The following is a 17,095-nucleotide window of genomic DNA, read 5'->3' as shown; positions in this document are numbered from 1 at the left end:
AGTTGTAAGAAAAGGAACAAAACAAGTTTTGGATGGAGATTTTTAAAATTCACCACGTTACACTTGACTGAAATAGATTTAGGTTTTGTTTTTAAAAAAGTCGAAGACTAGCCATCAGAATTCTATTTTAGAAAAATGTGAAAATAACACCACCACGAAGTTGTCCCCTGCACCACATTTCAAATAAAATCTGAATTTTATCAATCCTCTAGGGCTAACTACCAATTCACAGAACATATTAAATGATACTACAGGGAGGCAATCAGTAAAATCCACACTGAAGGAAAAATTCTGCAGGACAAATAACCAAGTTTCTTCAACAAAACACTGTAAGGAAAAAGATAAAAAGAGATAAAGGAGGAACCTATGGATATAAAAGAAATTTGAGACACATCAGCTAATTGCAATGTGTGGACCTTATTTCTTATTAAGAAGTTATTAATATTAAGAGATGACAGTGGAATTGTGGTTATATATTTTTATAACTCCATTAAAGCATATTTTAAAATCATGTAATTCATCCTTATCAAGTGTACAAGACAATGATTTTTTAGTGAATTTATCAAGTTGTGTAACCATCACTATAAATCAGTTTTAGAATATTTCTATTATCCCAATAAGATCCCTCATGTCCATTAACTGTTAATCACCTCCCAACCCACGTCACACACACACACCTGCCCACCAATGCACTTTCTCATTCTATAGATTTGCCTTTTCTGAACATTTCACATACGTGGAATCATACAGTATGTAGTCTCTTGTGTCTGGCTCCTTTCACTTAGCATGTTTTTTAGGTGGTTTTACATCATAGCATGTATCAGCAGTTTGTTTCCTTCTATTGCTGAATAGTATTCCATTGTATGGACATATTTTGTCTATTCATTTACCAGTTGATGGGCAGTTAGGTTGTTTCCAACATCGGGTTATTATGAATAATGCTGCCATGAACATTTTTGTGTAAAAGTTGTGGCGTGGGTCGATACACAAGAGTGGAATTGCTGGGTCATTATGGCAAATTTATGTTTAACTTTTTAAGAAACTGTCAAATTGTTTTCCAAAGTGGATGCACCATTTCACATTCCCACCAGCAGTGTATGAGGGCTCCTGTTTGTGGTTATATTTTGAGTTCTTATTCTTTAAGCATACATGCTGAAATATTAAGGGCTGAAATGATATGACATTTTGGATCTGATTCAAAATTACTAGTAGCAAGGAGGGTAGTGGGTATAGATGAAACAAGGTTGGTCATATCTTGATAACTGTACAAGTGGTAGTAGTAGTAACAGTTACTTACTACTTACTCTGTGCCAAGCACTATTTTAGGTAGTTTAGATACATTAGCTCATTTAATTCCTACAACAATCTTAAGAGGAAGCTACTATTATTATCCTCATTTTAGAGATGAGGAAACAGAGATCCAGAAAGCTTAAGCAATGTGGTCAAGCCAGGACTAGAATCAGAGTGTTTCTTTTCTTTTTTTTGTTGTGAGGAAGATCAGCCCTGAGCTAAAATCGATGCCAATCCTCCTCTTTTTGCCGAGGAAGACTGGCCCTGGGCTAACATCCGTGCCTATCTTCCTCTATTTTATATGGGACGTTGCCATAGCATGGCTTGACAAGTGGTGCATCGGTGCGCGCCCAGGATCCGAACCTGCAAACCCTGGGGCCGCCAAAGCGGAGCGCGCACACTTAACCACTGTGCCGCCAGCCGGCCCCCAGGACTAGAACCAAAGTAGCTTTAGAGAATGTGCTGTTAACCACTGGGCCACACACTTCAAGCTCACCAACAAGTAAACATTTCTCACAGGATATAAGTAAATTAAAACAAAGAAATTAAATATAAAAATTCAGGTGGCTTCCATGAAAATATAAGTAGGGAAGCCAACCTTAGCTTAATTTAAGTGAATATCTAATAACATATATATGGTAATAGTCCTTGTCATCTCTGGGTGATAGACCATGAATGATTTTTCTTTTTTATTTTTATTTAATTGTATCTTCTACTTTTATTACAATGATCAATATATGCATGGCAGGGTTCAAGATTAACGGTATAACAATGTGAACATTTCATTAATCAGAAAACAAATGACTTAATGAACAATAATGTTTTTCAAGTTCCTAATTTTTTTTGGTGAGGAAGATTGGCCCTGAGCTAACATCTGTTGTCAATCTTCCTCTTTTTGCTTGAGGAAGATTGTCCCTGAGTTAACATCTGTGCCAATCTTACTTTTTTTGTATGTGGGATGCCACTACAGCATAGCCTGATAAGTGGTGTGTAGGTCTGTGCCTGGGATCTGAACACACGAACCCCAGGCTGCCAAAGTGGAGCGTGAGAACTTAACCACTACGCCTCCATGAAAGCCCCTCGAGTTCCTAATTTTTTAAAGGAAATTTTAAGATGTACTGAAAGAGTAATATGTACCAGGCCCTAAGTTCAGTGCTGTCAACATAAATTTGATTAAAACCTGGAAACAAAGAAAGGCATTCTAGAACAACAACATAGCTGTGATAAGAACTATAACAGAGCTATTCTTGCAAAGGAGTCATCTTATTAGCCCAGGGGTCAAGGAAAGCTTCCTGAAAGAGACTGCACTAAAGTGATTTGAGGGAATGACGTATGTACAAACAACTTCTAATTAGAGACTATTTCATCAAGTAACATAGCCACTTCTAAATGATTAAAAATGAAAGCCCTGATTCAAATGCCAAATTTAAAATTTTCTTTTATCTCTGATTTCACCAATTTCAAATATCCTAGTTAAGTTTCTCATAAACTAAAGACTAGGAGATTCAGAGAAAAGAAAAAAATTTTGTCTTGTGATATGAGAATGTAATTAGACCATACAAAATCAGTATATATGTATAACTGAGAAAGTATTTTTTTATTCATTATATTTCAGTGTGATTTGATCACAGTCAGTCAACACACCTTTCACATTTCATCTTAATGGCATTTCTAAAAGGTCTACTGATGATCCAAATCAGGGATAGGCAAACAGCAGCAGCAGGTGGCCTGGTTTGCTAAGAATGGTTTTTTTAGCTACGAATGTTCTTCCATTTTAGGAGGGACAAAGGAGCAAGAGAGGAAGAACTGTATACAGAGTCCACATGTGGTTTACAAGGCCTGAAATATTTCACTATCTGGCCTTTTACAGAAAAAGTTGCCCAACCTTAAAAAAAATTACTGAGTGGACTTCTGCTCATACCGAAGCTAAAACTTGTTTTACCAATAAATTCATAGAATCAGCTTGTAGCAGAAGAAGCCATCAGCAAGGCACTATCATCGCTCTGGAACTCAGTCTAGATACTAGCACAATTACTTGCTTATGGTGGGAGGGAGAAATAGAGGGAAGGGGTTTTGGAGAGAAGATAAACAAGAGTGTGTAGTTAGCTCAGACAGACGTGGGTTTTGCAGGGGGTGGAGGGAATTCAGGGATACAATATGACTGAAGCAGACCAAAAATATGGAGTAGTCCTAGGGGCTTTACGTAAGCTGCTCAAGTTGGAAGGTAACTATTATGGTATTAACGACCCATGAAATGTGAGCACTAAGTCTACTGAGAAAACTGAGACTCAGAGAAGTGAAGTTACTTGCCCAAGTTTATAGAGCAAGAGAGTGTGACACACAGAACTGGACTACAACCTCTCAAATGTCAGTTCAGTTCTTTCCACTGCATCACACTGCCCCTCTCCACAGGACAATGTTAACCTGGAAATATACCACTAGCAATTTGTGACAAATTAGCTTAATTGAGTTCAGAAGAACCAAAGTACCTTCAGGAGGTCCCCTCCCTTTCCCAATTAGTAGTTATTTTTCAGGGAAGAATCGAGCAGTGTGTCTACAGGTCTCAAAGAGGTAGAGGAAACAGCAGACACCAGTTCTATTTCTCAGAAGATGTTGGGAACAAGAGAATGTTGACCAAACATCATTAAAATAAGCCTTAAAGATATCCAGTGGCTTTTGGCAATAATAAACATCAAATTTCAATTAATTTACCTGGTTCCAATTTTATTACTTTAATTGCTGCCAATTCACCAGTGTTAACATTCCGTGCCTAAAAAAGAAGAAAAGATAATTGTGAAAACAGCTTTCACAAGAAACTTTATAAAATGTCATCTTAGCTCAGTTTATTTTCAATTTTACAAAAATATTTTTTAACGTAAGAACTACAAAAGTGATTTACATTTACAAAACAAACAGTATATGTGTCATAATGAATTTCAACATTAATCATGTATAAATTTAATAATGGTGATAACAATAATAGTTAATACACACACAGACCTAAGTATGTGCCAGGCACTATTCTAAGTGTTTTTATATTAATTGATTTAACCTTTACAACAATCTTAGGAGGTAGGTACCAATATTATTCCCATGTTGCAGATGAGGGAACTGAAGCCCAGAGAAGTTACAGAACTTGCCAAGGCCATAAAGCCAGTGAGTGACAGCGCAGGGATTCTAACCCAGGCAGTCTGACTCAGAGGCTGGGCTTTTAAGCACTACACTCTATTGCCATTCACTCAAAAGCTGGTTAAAATTTTGAATTGATTAACTAGCCTTAAACTTTTAAATTTAAAAACCTTAGAATATGAAAAGCTAACACAATTATATAACTATAAAAACAGCCCCCTTGCATCTGTTTAAACATACCTGATGGTACAATCAAGTAACTGCAGTTCAATACAAACCAAATATATTTTTACAAGCTACATATTAAAAATAAAAATCATTTAAAAAATCAATTCATAATATTAGACTGCTGGTATTTACAACTATAATTATGTATAAATAAGGAGAAACTGTCAATCTGAACAAAAATGGCAGTAATTCTTTGTCAATTTAAAATGTTTCACAACTGGATCAGAACTTTCAATATATTTTACAGTTACAACTGTTTACAATATTTAAACTGTTAACTGAGACAATAATTTTCGTATGAACCAATGAAGACCAATATATGCAATTCCCTGATCACAGAAAGATTCATTCACATCACTAGAATTATTCTTCATTGCAAGATGCTCTTATTAATGGATTGGTGAAGATGAGTGAATCACCCACAAGGGATAATAACAGCATTAACGGTGGAATCCTTCTAAGAATATGGAGGCATTAAAAATATCAGCCAAGGGGGCCGGCCCGGTGGCACAAGCAGTGAGTGCAGGCGCTCTGCTGTAGCAGCCCGGGGTTCGCCAGTTCGGATCCCAGGCGCACACCCGTCGCACTGCTTGGCAAGGCATGCTGTGGCAGCATCCCATATAAAGTGGAGGAAGATGGGCACGGATGTTAGCCCAGGGCCAGTCTTCCTCAGCAAAAAAAGAGAAGGATTGGCAGATGTTAGCACAGTGCTGATCTTCCTCAGGGGGAAAAAAAAAAATCAGCCAAGGATCTAGGAAGGTAGATATGGGACACAGCCATTGCTGAAATATGAAGTTTTTACCTTTTAACTCAAAGAACAAAAGTATTAAAAGATCTCCCCACACAAGTTAAGAAAAAAAATCAAAATGAAATTTGCAGGGAAAACTCATTCCTTCTGAAAAAATCCCCATAACTAATGAACACTTATGATGCCAACTTATTACAGGCAGTGCAAAACAGATTTGAACAGTTATTTCAAACTAAACTTTATTTCCATTAAAGGAGATAGACATTTCAAATAGACAGTGCTAGATAAGTATTTATTCCCTTCCCTAGGATAAGAAGAAATATATATGAGGAAATAGAAATAAAATCAGAACATCATTCTGGAGCATTTTGTAAAAGGGGGCAGAGTGTACTGTAAAATACTCAGGTATATCACATCAATGTTAGTCATAAATCTTCTCAAACACTGTCACAACTACTTGCCTTTCCTAACACTTTGATCTCTTCTGTTAAGCTCCTTCTTGATACTCTGTTCTTTAACCCGCATCTTTTTTAACACTTCTCCAAATAAAATAAGACAAGATGCAACTCCAATTCTCAATTAAAAAATCCTGCCATAGTTTTGTTTTCTGTTTATTGAAAAGAAATTCATAGTACGGATGATTCGATTATGGAATAGTAGAGAAAATGTGAACTCATAGAAAGCTGGGATGATTACTTTTACAGCTGAAATTTTGTTCCAAACTGACCACAAGAGGGCACAGTCTCTACAGACAACACAAGTTACACAGTGTCCAAAATGGCTGCTGTACACAATGTACTCTTCTAAAAATAGATTTACTAATAGTCTATAACACCAGCGTATATTTAACAAAAAGACTGTGATAGTAAACTACTGATAGTTTACTTAAGTCAATATTTACTATAGGCTTGACTTATGAATACAATTTTTCAAAATTTAAATCAGTCCAGAATTTTCTAAAAGATGAAGAGTTTTTAAATTACGGTTCTTTAGAGTCAATAAACAAGACAGCTAAAATGATTACTGTTCTTTTGCTTTCTGAAATATTTTCCAGTATGTAATATTTGATAGAATTAAGACAATTCATAAAAACAAGCAAAGATAAAAAAAATCCTCAGGAAGCTTGAATTTCTGAGCATTTCTGCATGAAAATCCATATGTTTATTATTAATGAAAGGTCTTTAAAACATTATGGTTCATCAAGAATCTTGGTCTTCTGGCTAAAATAAATCATATTTTGCTATCTCTAAATTTACAATGGTTAAGGTTACACACTGAGGTAAATTTAAAAGTTAATATCTCTAATATTCCGTAACTGCAATTCTTTTTTTCAACCACCTAGAGGAATTTATTAGAAAAAAATGAGACTATGGTAAATATTTTAAAATATTATCATGTACAAAGTTAAAATTTCTAATTCAGTATCAGTAAACAAAATTTTCAGACTTGCTCAGAGCAGAAAACTGAGGATAAATATTCTGTCTTCTGCCACATCATTGATTTGACCATCATTCTTCACACGCCCTGAAAGTGATGTTCAGTTCATGTAGTTATGAGTTTAAAACTCTTCAGGAGTATACTCCATTGCTTTAAAGACAAAAATTCAAGTTTCCAGTCAGAAAACTTACATTTTTCACTAAATAGAGTACTTTTTTTTAAATTTTGTTTTTGTTTTTGCTGAGGAAGAGTCACCCTGAGCTAACATCTGCTACCAATCTTCCTCTTTTTGTAAGTGAGCCACCACCACAGCACGGCCACTGACAGACGAGTGGTATAGGTCCACACCCGTGAACCAAATCTGGGCCGCTGAAGCAGAGCACACCAAACTTAACCACTAGGCCACAAGGGCTGACCCGATAGAGTACTTTTTATAAAAGCTTTATTGGGATATAATTAATTCACATACCATAAAGTTCAGCTTCATAATGTGTACAGTTCAGTGATTTTTAGTATATTCACAGTTATGTAACCATCATACTATCTAATTTTCGAGAATTTCCATCACCCCAAAAAGAAACCCCAGACCCATTATAGCAGTCACTCCCTATTCTTCCCAGTCCCTGACAACTACTGGTCTACTTTTTGTCTCTATGGATTTGACTATTCTGTACATTTCATATAAACAGGATCATACAATATGTGGTCCTTTGTAACTGGCTTCTTTCACCAAGCATAACATTTTCAGGTTCATCCATGTCGTAGCATCTATCAGTACTTTATTCCTTTTATTGCTGAATAATACTCCATTATATGGAAATACCACATTTATTTATCCATTTATCAGTTGAAGGATACTTGAGTTGTTTCCACTTTTTGGCTATTAACGATTAATGCTTCTATGAACATTACTGTACAGGTTTTTGTGTGGACTTATGTTTTCAATTCTCTTGGATACAGAACTAAGAGTGGAATTGGTGAATCACATGGTAACTCTATGTTTAACTTTTTGAAGAACTGTCAAACTGTTTTCCAATGTGGCTACACCATTTTATGTTATCACCAGAAACATATGAAGGTTCCAATTTCTCTACATCCTTGCCAACATTTGTTATTATCTTTTTTATTTTAGCTACCCTAGTGGGTGTGAAGTGGTATCTCTTTGTGGTTTGACTTGCAATTCACTAACGACTAACGATGTTGAGTATCTTTTCACATACTTTACTGGCCATTTGAATATTTTCTTTGGAGAAATGTCTATTCAATTCTTTGACCATTTTTAATTGCGTTGTCTTTTTAATGTCGACTTGTAAAATTTCTTTATAGATCCTGATATAAGTCTCTTTATTTTTTTGGTGAGCAAGATCAGCCCTGAGCTAACATCCATGCCAATCCTCCTCTTTTTTTGCTGAGGGAGACTGGCCCTGGGCTAACATCTGTGCCTATCTTCCTCCACTTTATATGGGACGGTGCCACAGCACGGCCTGACAAGCAGTGCCTCAGTGCACACCTGGGATCTGAACCCGGGTGGCCAGCAGTGGAGCACACGCACTTAACCACTACGCCATGGGACTGGCCCCTAAGTCTCTTACTAGTTACAGGATTTGCAAATATTTAATCCCATTCTGTGGGTTGTCTTCATTTTCTCTTTGAAGCACAAGTTTTTAATTTTGATGAAGTCCAAGTTATCTATTTTTCGCTGCTTGTGCTTTTGATATTGTAGCTAAGAAACCATTGCCTAACCCCAGGTCACAAAGATTTTTTTACTAGGTTTTCTTCTAATAGTTTTATAGTTTTAGCTCTTCTATTTAGGTCTATGATCAATTTTTAGTGAATTTTTGTATGGTGTCAGGTAGGACTCCAACCTCATTCTTTGCATGTGGATATCTAGTTGTGAAATATAGGATTTTAACTATAAACCCTTTACTATCTGGCCCTTGTTTGTCCTTCTAGTTACTCCCTCATTTGCACTCTATGTTTTAGCCAAACTAAACAACTTGCCATTCCCCAATGCTATCCACACTTTTGTGCTCTGGCACATACTGGCTGGACAAACGCTTGCTCCAACTGCCTCCCCTAGTCTAACTCCTTGACATTCTTTAAAGCTCAGCTTAGATTATCACTTCCCACAAGCCTTTTCCTGACCCCTATTCTGGTTAAGGCATCCCCCTCAAACACTCCCAGAGATCCTGGGTAACCTTTCTCAAATGAGAGTGGGTCTGGTAAGGAAAATCCTGCATATCTAGAACTGATCTCAGTTTAGAGGGGCTCTTGGAAACTCTTATGTTTCAAAGCTGTCCCAGAATTCAGCTTGGTTCTGTCAGCCTTTTAGAGGCCATTCATATTAGAACTGATTTGGGAAAGGATTTTTCTGAGATGATTTCATGCTGATTGCTGAGTTATCTCCAACTATCAGAAAAGTATTCCTTGAGTATGAGTGGTAGTAAACAACATAATCAAGAAACAATCCTTAAGAGCCAAAAAATGTGCTAGGTACTACATAAAGTGAATTAGAGACAGTCGTTATCAATAAAAAATCTGGGAGTGACGTCAGCCTCAGGGCAGAGTAAGCTGTTCCCTTAGTCTCTTCCCCCTAAGTTACAACCAAATGGACATTCATTAACCCACAGAGGATTCCCTACAAAGCACAATAGGATGTCTGAGAGATCCATGCAACCACGCATCTGAAAGTGGGGGTACTAGATCCCCAAGAAGCAGCGGAAGGAAGTGAGTGGATCCCCTCCTCCTCCCTAGCAGCAGTGATCTAGGTGGTGGGTCCTCATGCAGCAGCCAGTTCATGACTGTAAGAGGAGGCGAGGGAGCAGGCAGGCCTGTGCATGAATGCATTTGCTTTTGAAGTGTAGCTCGGCCCGCAGGAATGCTCCACACTGAGTGGCATGGCTCAGCCACTGCGTGGGTGCCCCCACCAAGTGCAGCAGCCCAGGAAAACCACCCGTAAGCACAGAGCGGGTCTGCGTGTGAAAGAAAGGCCCCCCACCCTGCCTAGCACACCAGCTCAGCCAAGGCAGTGGTTCCACACCAGAGTCCTTGTGGGTGCATGTGTGACCTGTCAAGCGGTTTTGGCCAGCAGGCAAATGCACATGAGCCCTATCAGCACAACTTTCAGCAGATGTGGCGGGTTCAGAAAACACAGCTCTTGCCCCCCACCCCAAGGTGGCAGGTGGAATCTGCAAGCTGATACTACCACTATGCACCAGCAAAAGATCACTTCATCAAACACCATGAAGAACTACATTAACACTCCAGAGCAGAGGGAAAATTACAAGTCCCCAGAAACCAATCCTGAACTCACAGAAATTTACAGTCTAAATGACAGAGAATTCAAAACAGTTGTCATAAAGAAACTCAACGAGTTAAAAGAAAACTCAGAAAGACAGTTCAATGAACACAGGAATAAAATTAATGAGCAGAAGGAATTATTCACTAAAGAGATTGAAACACTAAGAAAAAAAAAACAAATTCTGGAGATGAAAAACACAATGAATGAGACAAAAAACAATCTAGAAACCTTAAAAAAACAGACCTGACGTTAGGGAGAACAGAATTAGTAATTTAGAGGACAGAAATATAGAAATGCTTCAGGTGGAGGAGGGAGAACTAAGACTTAAAAAAAATGGAGAAACTCTTCAAGAAATATCCAACTCAATTAGGAAATGCAACATATGAGTTATAGGTACTCCAGAGGGAGAAGAGAGGGAGAAACAAGCAGAGAGCTTGTTCAAAGAAATAATAACTGAGAACTTCCCAAACGTGAAGAAGGAACTGGTCACAGACGTATATGAAGCCAATAGAACTCCTAATTACATCAATGCAAGAAGACCCTCTCCAAGGCATATAATAGTAAAACTGACAAAAGTCAATGACAAAGAAAAAATATTAAGGGCAGCAAGGCAGAAGAGAATAATCTACAAAGCAACTCCTATCAGGCTTTCAGTGGATTTCTCAGCAGAAACCATACAGGCTAGGAGAGATTGGAATGATATATTACAAATACTGAAAGACAAAAACTTTCAGCCAAGAATACTCTATCCAGCGAAACTATCCTTCAGATACGATGGAGAAATAAAAGCTTTCCCAGGTAAATAAAAGCTGAGGGAGTTCATAACCACTAGACCTCCCTTACAAGAAATGATCATGGATGCCCTTATACCTAGAACAAAAAGACAAAGGTTTACAAAGCCTTGAGCAAGGAGATAAACAGACAGACAAAATCAGAAAATTGCAGCTCTCTATCAGAACAGGTTAGAAAACAATTAACTATAACATAAAACATAAAGGGAAGGAAAGCATTAAAAATAACTATAAACACTTCATTTCAATCACAAACTCACAACACCAAACACAATAATTTGTGATAACAATAATGTAGAAGAGAAAGAGGAAAGGGACGGAACCTGTTTAGGCTAATGGAGATAAGAGGCTATTAAAACAGCCTACTTCATCTACAAGATCTTTTAGACAAACGTCATGGTAACCACTAAACAAAAAATCAGAGCAGAGATACAAATCATAAATAAAGAGAAAATGATCCAGAAAACCACCAAACTGAAATGGCAGTCAGAAATACACGGGAAGAGAAACAAGGACAACACAGAATAACTGGAAAACAAGAGCTAAAATGGTAGTATTAAGCTCTCATATATCAATAATCACTCTAAATGTATACGGATTGAATTCTCCAATCAAAAGACACAGAGTGGCCGGATGGACTAAAAAACAAGATCTGACATGCTCCCTCCAGGAAACACATCTCAGCTCTAAAGACAAACACAGGCTCGGAGTGAAGGGATAGAAGACAATACTCCAAACTAATGGCAAGCAAAAGAAAGCAGGTGTTGCCACACTTATAACAGACAAAGTAGACTTCAAGAGAAAAAAGGCAATGAGAGACACAGAAGGGCAGTACATAATGATGAAAGAGACACTCCACCAAAAGGACATAACACTTATGAATATTATATGCACCTAACACAGGAGCATCAAAGTATGTAAAGCAACTATTAACGGAACTAAAGGGAGAAATTAACAGCAACACAGTAATAGCAGGGGATCTCAACAACCGACTTACATCAATGGATAGATCATCCATACAGAAAGTCAACAAGAAAACAGTGGATTTAAATGAAACACCTGAGCAGATGGACTTATTAGGTATATATAGAACATTCCATCCAAAAACAGCAGAATACACATTCTTCTCAAGTGCACATGGAACATTCTCAAAGACAGACCATGTGTTGGGAAACAAGGTAGGGCTCAATAAATTTAAGAAGGTTGAAATCATAACGAGCATCTTTTCTGACCACAATGCTATGAAACTAGAAATCAACTACAAGAAAAAAGCTGGGAAAGTCACAAATAACAACGTGCTACTGAACAACCACTGGCTCAAAGAAGAAATCAAAGGAGAAATCAAAAAAAACCTGGAAACAAATGAAAATGACAATACATCATACCAACTCTCATGGGATGCAGGAAAAGTGGTTCTAAGAGGGAAATTCATAGCAACACAGGACCACCTCAACAAAAAAGAAAAATCTCAAATAAGTAATCTCAAACTACACCTAACAGAACTAGAAAAAGAAGAACAAACAAAGCCCAAAGTCAGCAGAAGGAAGGAAATAATAAAAATTAGAGCAGAAATAAATGAAATTGAAACATGAAAAAATAGTACAAAGGATCAATGAAACTAAGAGCTGGTTCTTTGAGAAGATAAACAAAATTGACAAACCCTTAGCCAGACTCACCAAGAAAAAAAGAAAGAAGGCTCAAATAAATAAAATTAGAAATGAAAGGAGGGAAATTACAATGGATACCACAGAAATACAAAGGATTATAAGAGAATACTATGAAAAACTATATGACAACAAATTGGATAACCTAGAAGAAACGGATAAATTCTTAGACTCATACCACCTCCCAAAACTGAATCAAGAAGAAATAGAGAATCTGAATAGACCAGTTACAAGTAAAGAGATTGAAACAGCAATCAAGAACCTCCCAAAAAACAAAAGTCCAGGACCAGATGGCTTCTCTGGAGAATTCTATCAAAGATTCAAACAAGATTTATTACCAATCCTTCTCAAACTCTTCCAAAAAAATTGAAGAGGACAGAACCCTTCCTAACTCATTCTAGGAAGCCAACATCACCCTGATACCAAAACCAGACAAGGACAACACAAAGAAGGAAAATTACAGGCCAGTATCGCTGATGAACACAGATGCAAAAATCCTCAACAAGATATTGGCAAACCAAATACAGCAATTCATTAAAAGGACCATACACCATGATCAAGTGGGATTTATGCCAGGGACGCAGGGATGGTTCAACATCTGGAAATCAATCAATGTGATACACCACATCAACAAAATGAAGAATAAAAATCACATGATCATCTCAATACATGCAGAGAAAGCATTTGACAAGATCCAACATCCATTTATGATAAAAACTCTCAATAATATAGGTACAGAAGGAAAGTACTTCAACATAATAAAGGCCATATATGACAAACCCACAGCCAACATCATATTCAACGGGGAAAAACTGAAAGCCATCCCTCTGAGAACAGGAACAAGACAAGGGTTGCCCACTATCGTCACTCCTATTCAACACAGTACTGGAGGTTTCGGCCAGAGCAATTAGGCAAGAAAAAGAAATAAAAGGGATCCAAATAGGAAAGGAACAAGTGAAACTCTTGCTGTTTGCAGACGACATGATCCTATATATAGAAAACCCTAAAGAATCCACCGGAAAACTATTAGAAATAATCAACAACTACAGCAAAGTTTCAGGGTACAAAATCAACTTACAAAAATCAGTTGCGTTTCTATACACTAATAACAAACTAGTAGAAACATAACTCAAGAATACAATCCCATTTACAATCACAACAAAAAGAATAAAATATCAAGGAATAAATTTAACCAAGGAGGTGAAAGACTTATACACTGAAAACTATAAAACATTATTGAAAGAAATGGAAGATGACATAAAGAAACGGAAAGATATTCCATGCTGATGGATTGGAAGAATAAACTGTTAAAATGTCCATATTACCTAAAGCAATCTACAGATTCAATGTAATCCAATCAGAATCCCAATGACATTCTTCACGGAAACAGAATAAAGAATCCTAAAATTTATATGGAAGAACAAAAGATCCCGAATAGCTAAAGAAATCCTGAGAAAAAAAGAACAAAGCTGGAGGCATCAGAACCCCTAACTTCAAAATATACTACAAAGCTGTCGTAATCAGAACAGCATGGTACTGGTACAAAAACAAACACACAGATAATGGAACAAAAGTGAAAGCCAAGAAATAAAACCACACATCTATGGACAGCCAGTCTTCAACAAAGGAGCTAAGAACATACAATGGAGAAAGGAAAGTCTCCCCAATAAATGATGTTGGGAAAATTGGACAGCTACATGCAAAGGTATCAAAGTAGACTGTTATCTTACACCATACACAAAAATTAACTCAAAATGTATTAAAGACTTGAATGTAAGACATGAAACCATAAAACTCCTAGAAGAAAATATAGGCAGTACACTCTCTGACATCAGTCTTAGCAGCATCTTTTCGAATATCATGTCTCCTCAGGAATGGGAAAGAAAAGAAAAAAATAAACAAATGGGACTAAATCAGACTAAAGAGCTTCTGCAAGGCAAAGGAAACCAGGAACAAAATGAAAAGACAAGCCACCAACTGGGAGAAAATATTTGCAAACCATGTCTCTATGAAGGGGTTAACTTCCAAAATACATAAAGAACTCATACAACTCAACAACAAAAAAACAACCCGATCAAAAAATGGGCAGAGGATGTGAATAGACATTTTTTCAAAGAAGATATATGAAAAGATGTTCAACGTCACTAATTATTAGGGAAATGCAAAACAATAAAAAAATCTAACCATCTACTACCAAGCACCTTAGGGTATTCAAAGCTACTATTTAGAAGGGGATGTCCAACATGAATATGAAGAAAGGTTCTTAAATGAGAGCGAAGAAATGCAAAGTCTAGTCCTGGCTCTGCCAGTAACAGGCAATGGGATCTGAGCAAATAATTTCCCTTGCGTCTCCTCCCCAATTCCCTCTCTCCAATTTAAAAACAAGAAAGTAAAAGAGTATTTTTAAGGTTCCTTCAAATTCTAAAGTCAATGTTTATATCAAATATTTTAAATCTAAATTAACAGATTCCAAATACTGAACCAGCTGGTTGATTATAAAAGAGTCATAGGAGGAGTTTAAAAACAAAACAAAACACCACCAAGAAATCCCCACCACTGATTTTGAATCAACAGATTTAGGACGGGACCCAGGAATCTGTATTGAAAGCTATTGAGGTGCTTCTGATGCTCAGCCAGGTTTGGGAACCTGGTCTAAGGCACTGTGCCATTTGAGTAAAATATAAATACCAACTTCTAAGTCTGAAACGGGTGTTACAGAGATGGCTTTATGAAGGAGATACCATTTAAGCAGAGGTTTGAGAGATGGGCTGGATTACAACAAACAAAGAAGAGGGATGGGAAAGAGGGCACACACAAAAAAGCAAGAGCAAAGGCACAGGGACAGAAAACACAGGCTATTTTGAGAGTACCGGGCAGGCCAAACCTCAGGGTGCCTCCCATATAACTAGCCTCTTTCAGAGGAAAATGGCTAACTCACAGCCCCTGCTGAAGGAATCATTTTGTTTCCTTCATTTGCTTTTTGACAGTTACTTGGACTAGGTATGAGCCTACCACAAGAGCAACCAATTTATAGGAAGACTGATAGCCAGAGTGACATACATCCCTGGTTTGCCCAGGATACTCCCAGTTTACACCTATTGTCCTAGCAGAATTATTCATAGTGCCCAATTTCACTCTCAAATTTACAATTAAATTTTATTTAATTTGGATGATAAATTATAAGGTCACCCTATCAATAAACTCTGAGCTGACATGAAAAAATGAAATAGGCCAACCAGATTCTCTAAAGTAGGGGTCAGAAAACATGCCTGTTTTTACAAATCAAGTTTTATTGGAACACAGCCATGTTATTTGTTTAAGTATCGTCTATGGCTATTTTCACAATACATTGGTAGAGTTGAATAGTTGAGATGGGGACCACATGGCCCACAAAATCTAAAGTATTTACTATCTGGCCCTTTACGAGAAAAACTGGCTGACCCCTCCTCTAAAACAGCACTGTCCAAATAGAACTTTCTGCATTGATGGAAATGTTCTATACGTGCACTGTCCAATACAGTAGCCCCATGCCACATGAAGCTATCGATCAATTGAAATGTGGCTAGTACAACTGAAGAACTGAATTTTTAAAAATTATTTGTGTATTCAATAAAATATTTAAATTTGGAGGGGGTCAGGGGCCGGCCCCATGGCGTAGTGGTTAAGTGTGCACGCTCTGCTGCTGGCAGCCCGGATTTGGACCCCGTGCACACACCAACACACCGCTTGTCAGGCCATGCTGAGGCGGCATCCCATATGAAGTGGAGGAAGATGGGGACAGATGTTAGCCCAGGGCCGGTCTTCCTCAGCAAAAAGAGGAGGACTGGCATGGATGTTAGCTCAGGGCTGATCTTCCTCACCAAAAAATAAATAAATAAATAAAAATTGGAGGGGGTTAAAAAAATTTTTTAATTGAGATATAACTGACATATAGCATTGTATTAGTTTTAGGTGTACAACATAATGATTTGATATATGGATATACTGCAAACTGATTACCACAATAAGTTTAGTGTACATCTATTACAACACATAGCTACAGATTTTTTTCTTTGTGATTAGAACTTTTAAGATCTATTCTCTTAGCAACTTGCACATAAACAGTACAGTATTAACTATAGTCACCATGCTGTACATTACATCCCCAGGACTTATTTAGACTATAACTGGAAAAAATCAACTTTTAAAAACATAATTATAGTAGTTTTAATACATGTATAGATTGCGTAACCACCACCACCATCCGGAAACAGAAAAGTTTCATCATTGCAAAAACTCCCTTGCAAGTTATACTCTCCCCTCACCACAAGCCCTGGTACCCCTGATTTGTTCTTTACCACTGTAGTTTTGTTTTTTCAAGAATTTCGTAAAAATTAAATCATTCATTATATAACTTGTTGAGACTGTCTTCTTTTACCAAGTTGCTGGATGTATCATTAGTTTGTTTCTTTTTATAGTTGAGTAGCATTCCACTGTATGGATATACCACAGTTTATCCACCACCAGT

General features: G+C 37.2%; 1 protein-coding gene across 5 annotated transcripts in view; it reads right to left on the bottom strand.

Moving 5' to 3' along the window:
- Positions 1 to 17,095, bottom strand: part of MAP4K3 (mitogen-activated protein kinase kinase kinase kinase 3) — a 200,282-nt gene that overhangs the window by 126,381 nt on the left and 56,806 nt on the right. For all 5 annotated transcript variants that reach the window (XR_015553666.1, XM_087436855.1, XM_087436856.1 and 2 more), the window contains exon 2: positions 4,003 to 4,060. Coding sequence is in view for 4 of the 5 variants with exons in the window: in XM_087436855.1 (XP_087292981.1) it covers positions 4,003 to 4,060 (58 nt within the window). In the remaining variant the exon portion in view is untranslated. The remainder of the gene's footprint in view (positions 1 to 4,002; positions 4,061 to 17,095) is intronic.

The sequence above is a fragment of the Ceratotherium simum genome, chromosome 11, assembly GCF_057802395.1.
Source record: "Ceratotherium simum simum isolate JZ-2026a chromosome 11, ASM5780239v1, whole genome shotgun sequence".
Lineage (NCBI taxonomy): Eukaryota > Metazoa > Chordata > Mammalia > Perissodactyla > Rhinocerotidae > Ceratotherium > Ceratotherium simum.
Note: the sequence above shows the minus strand (reverse complement) of the source record. Positions and strands in the feature narration are given on the sequence as shown.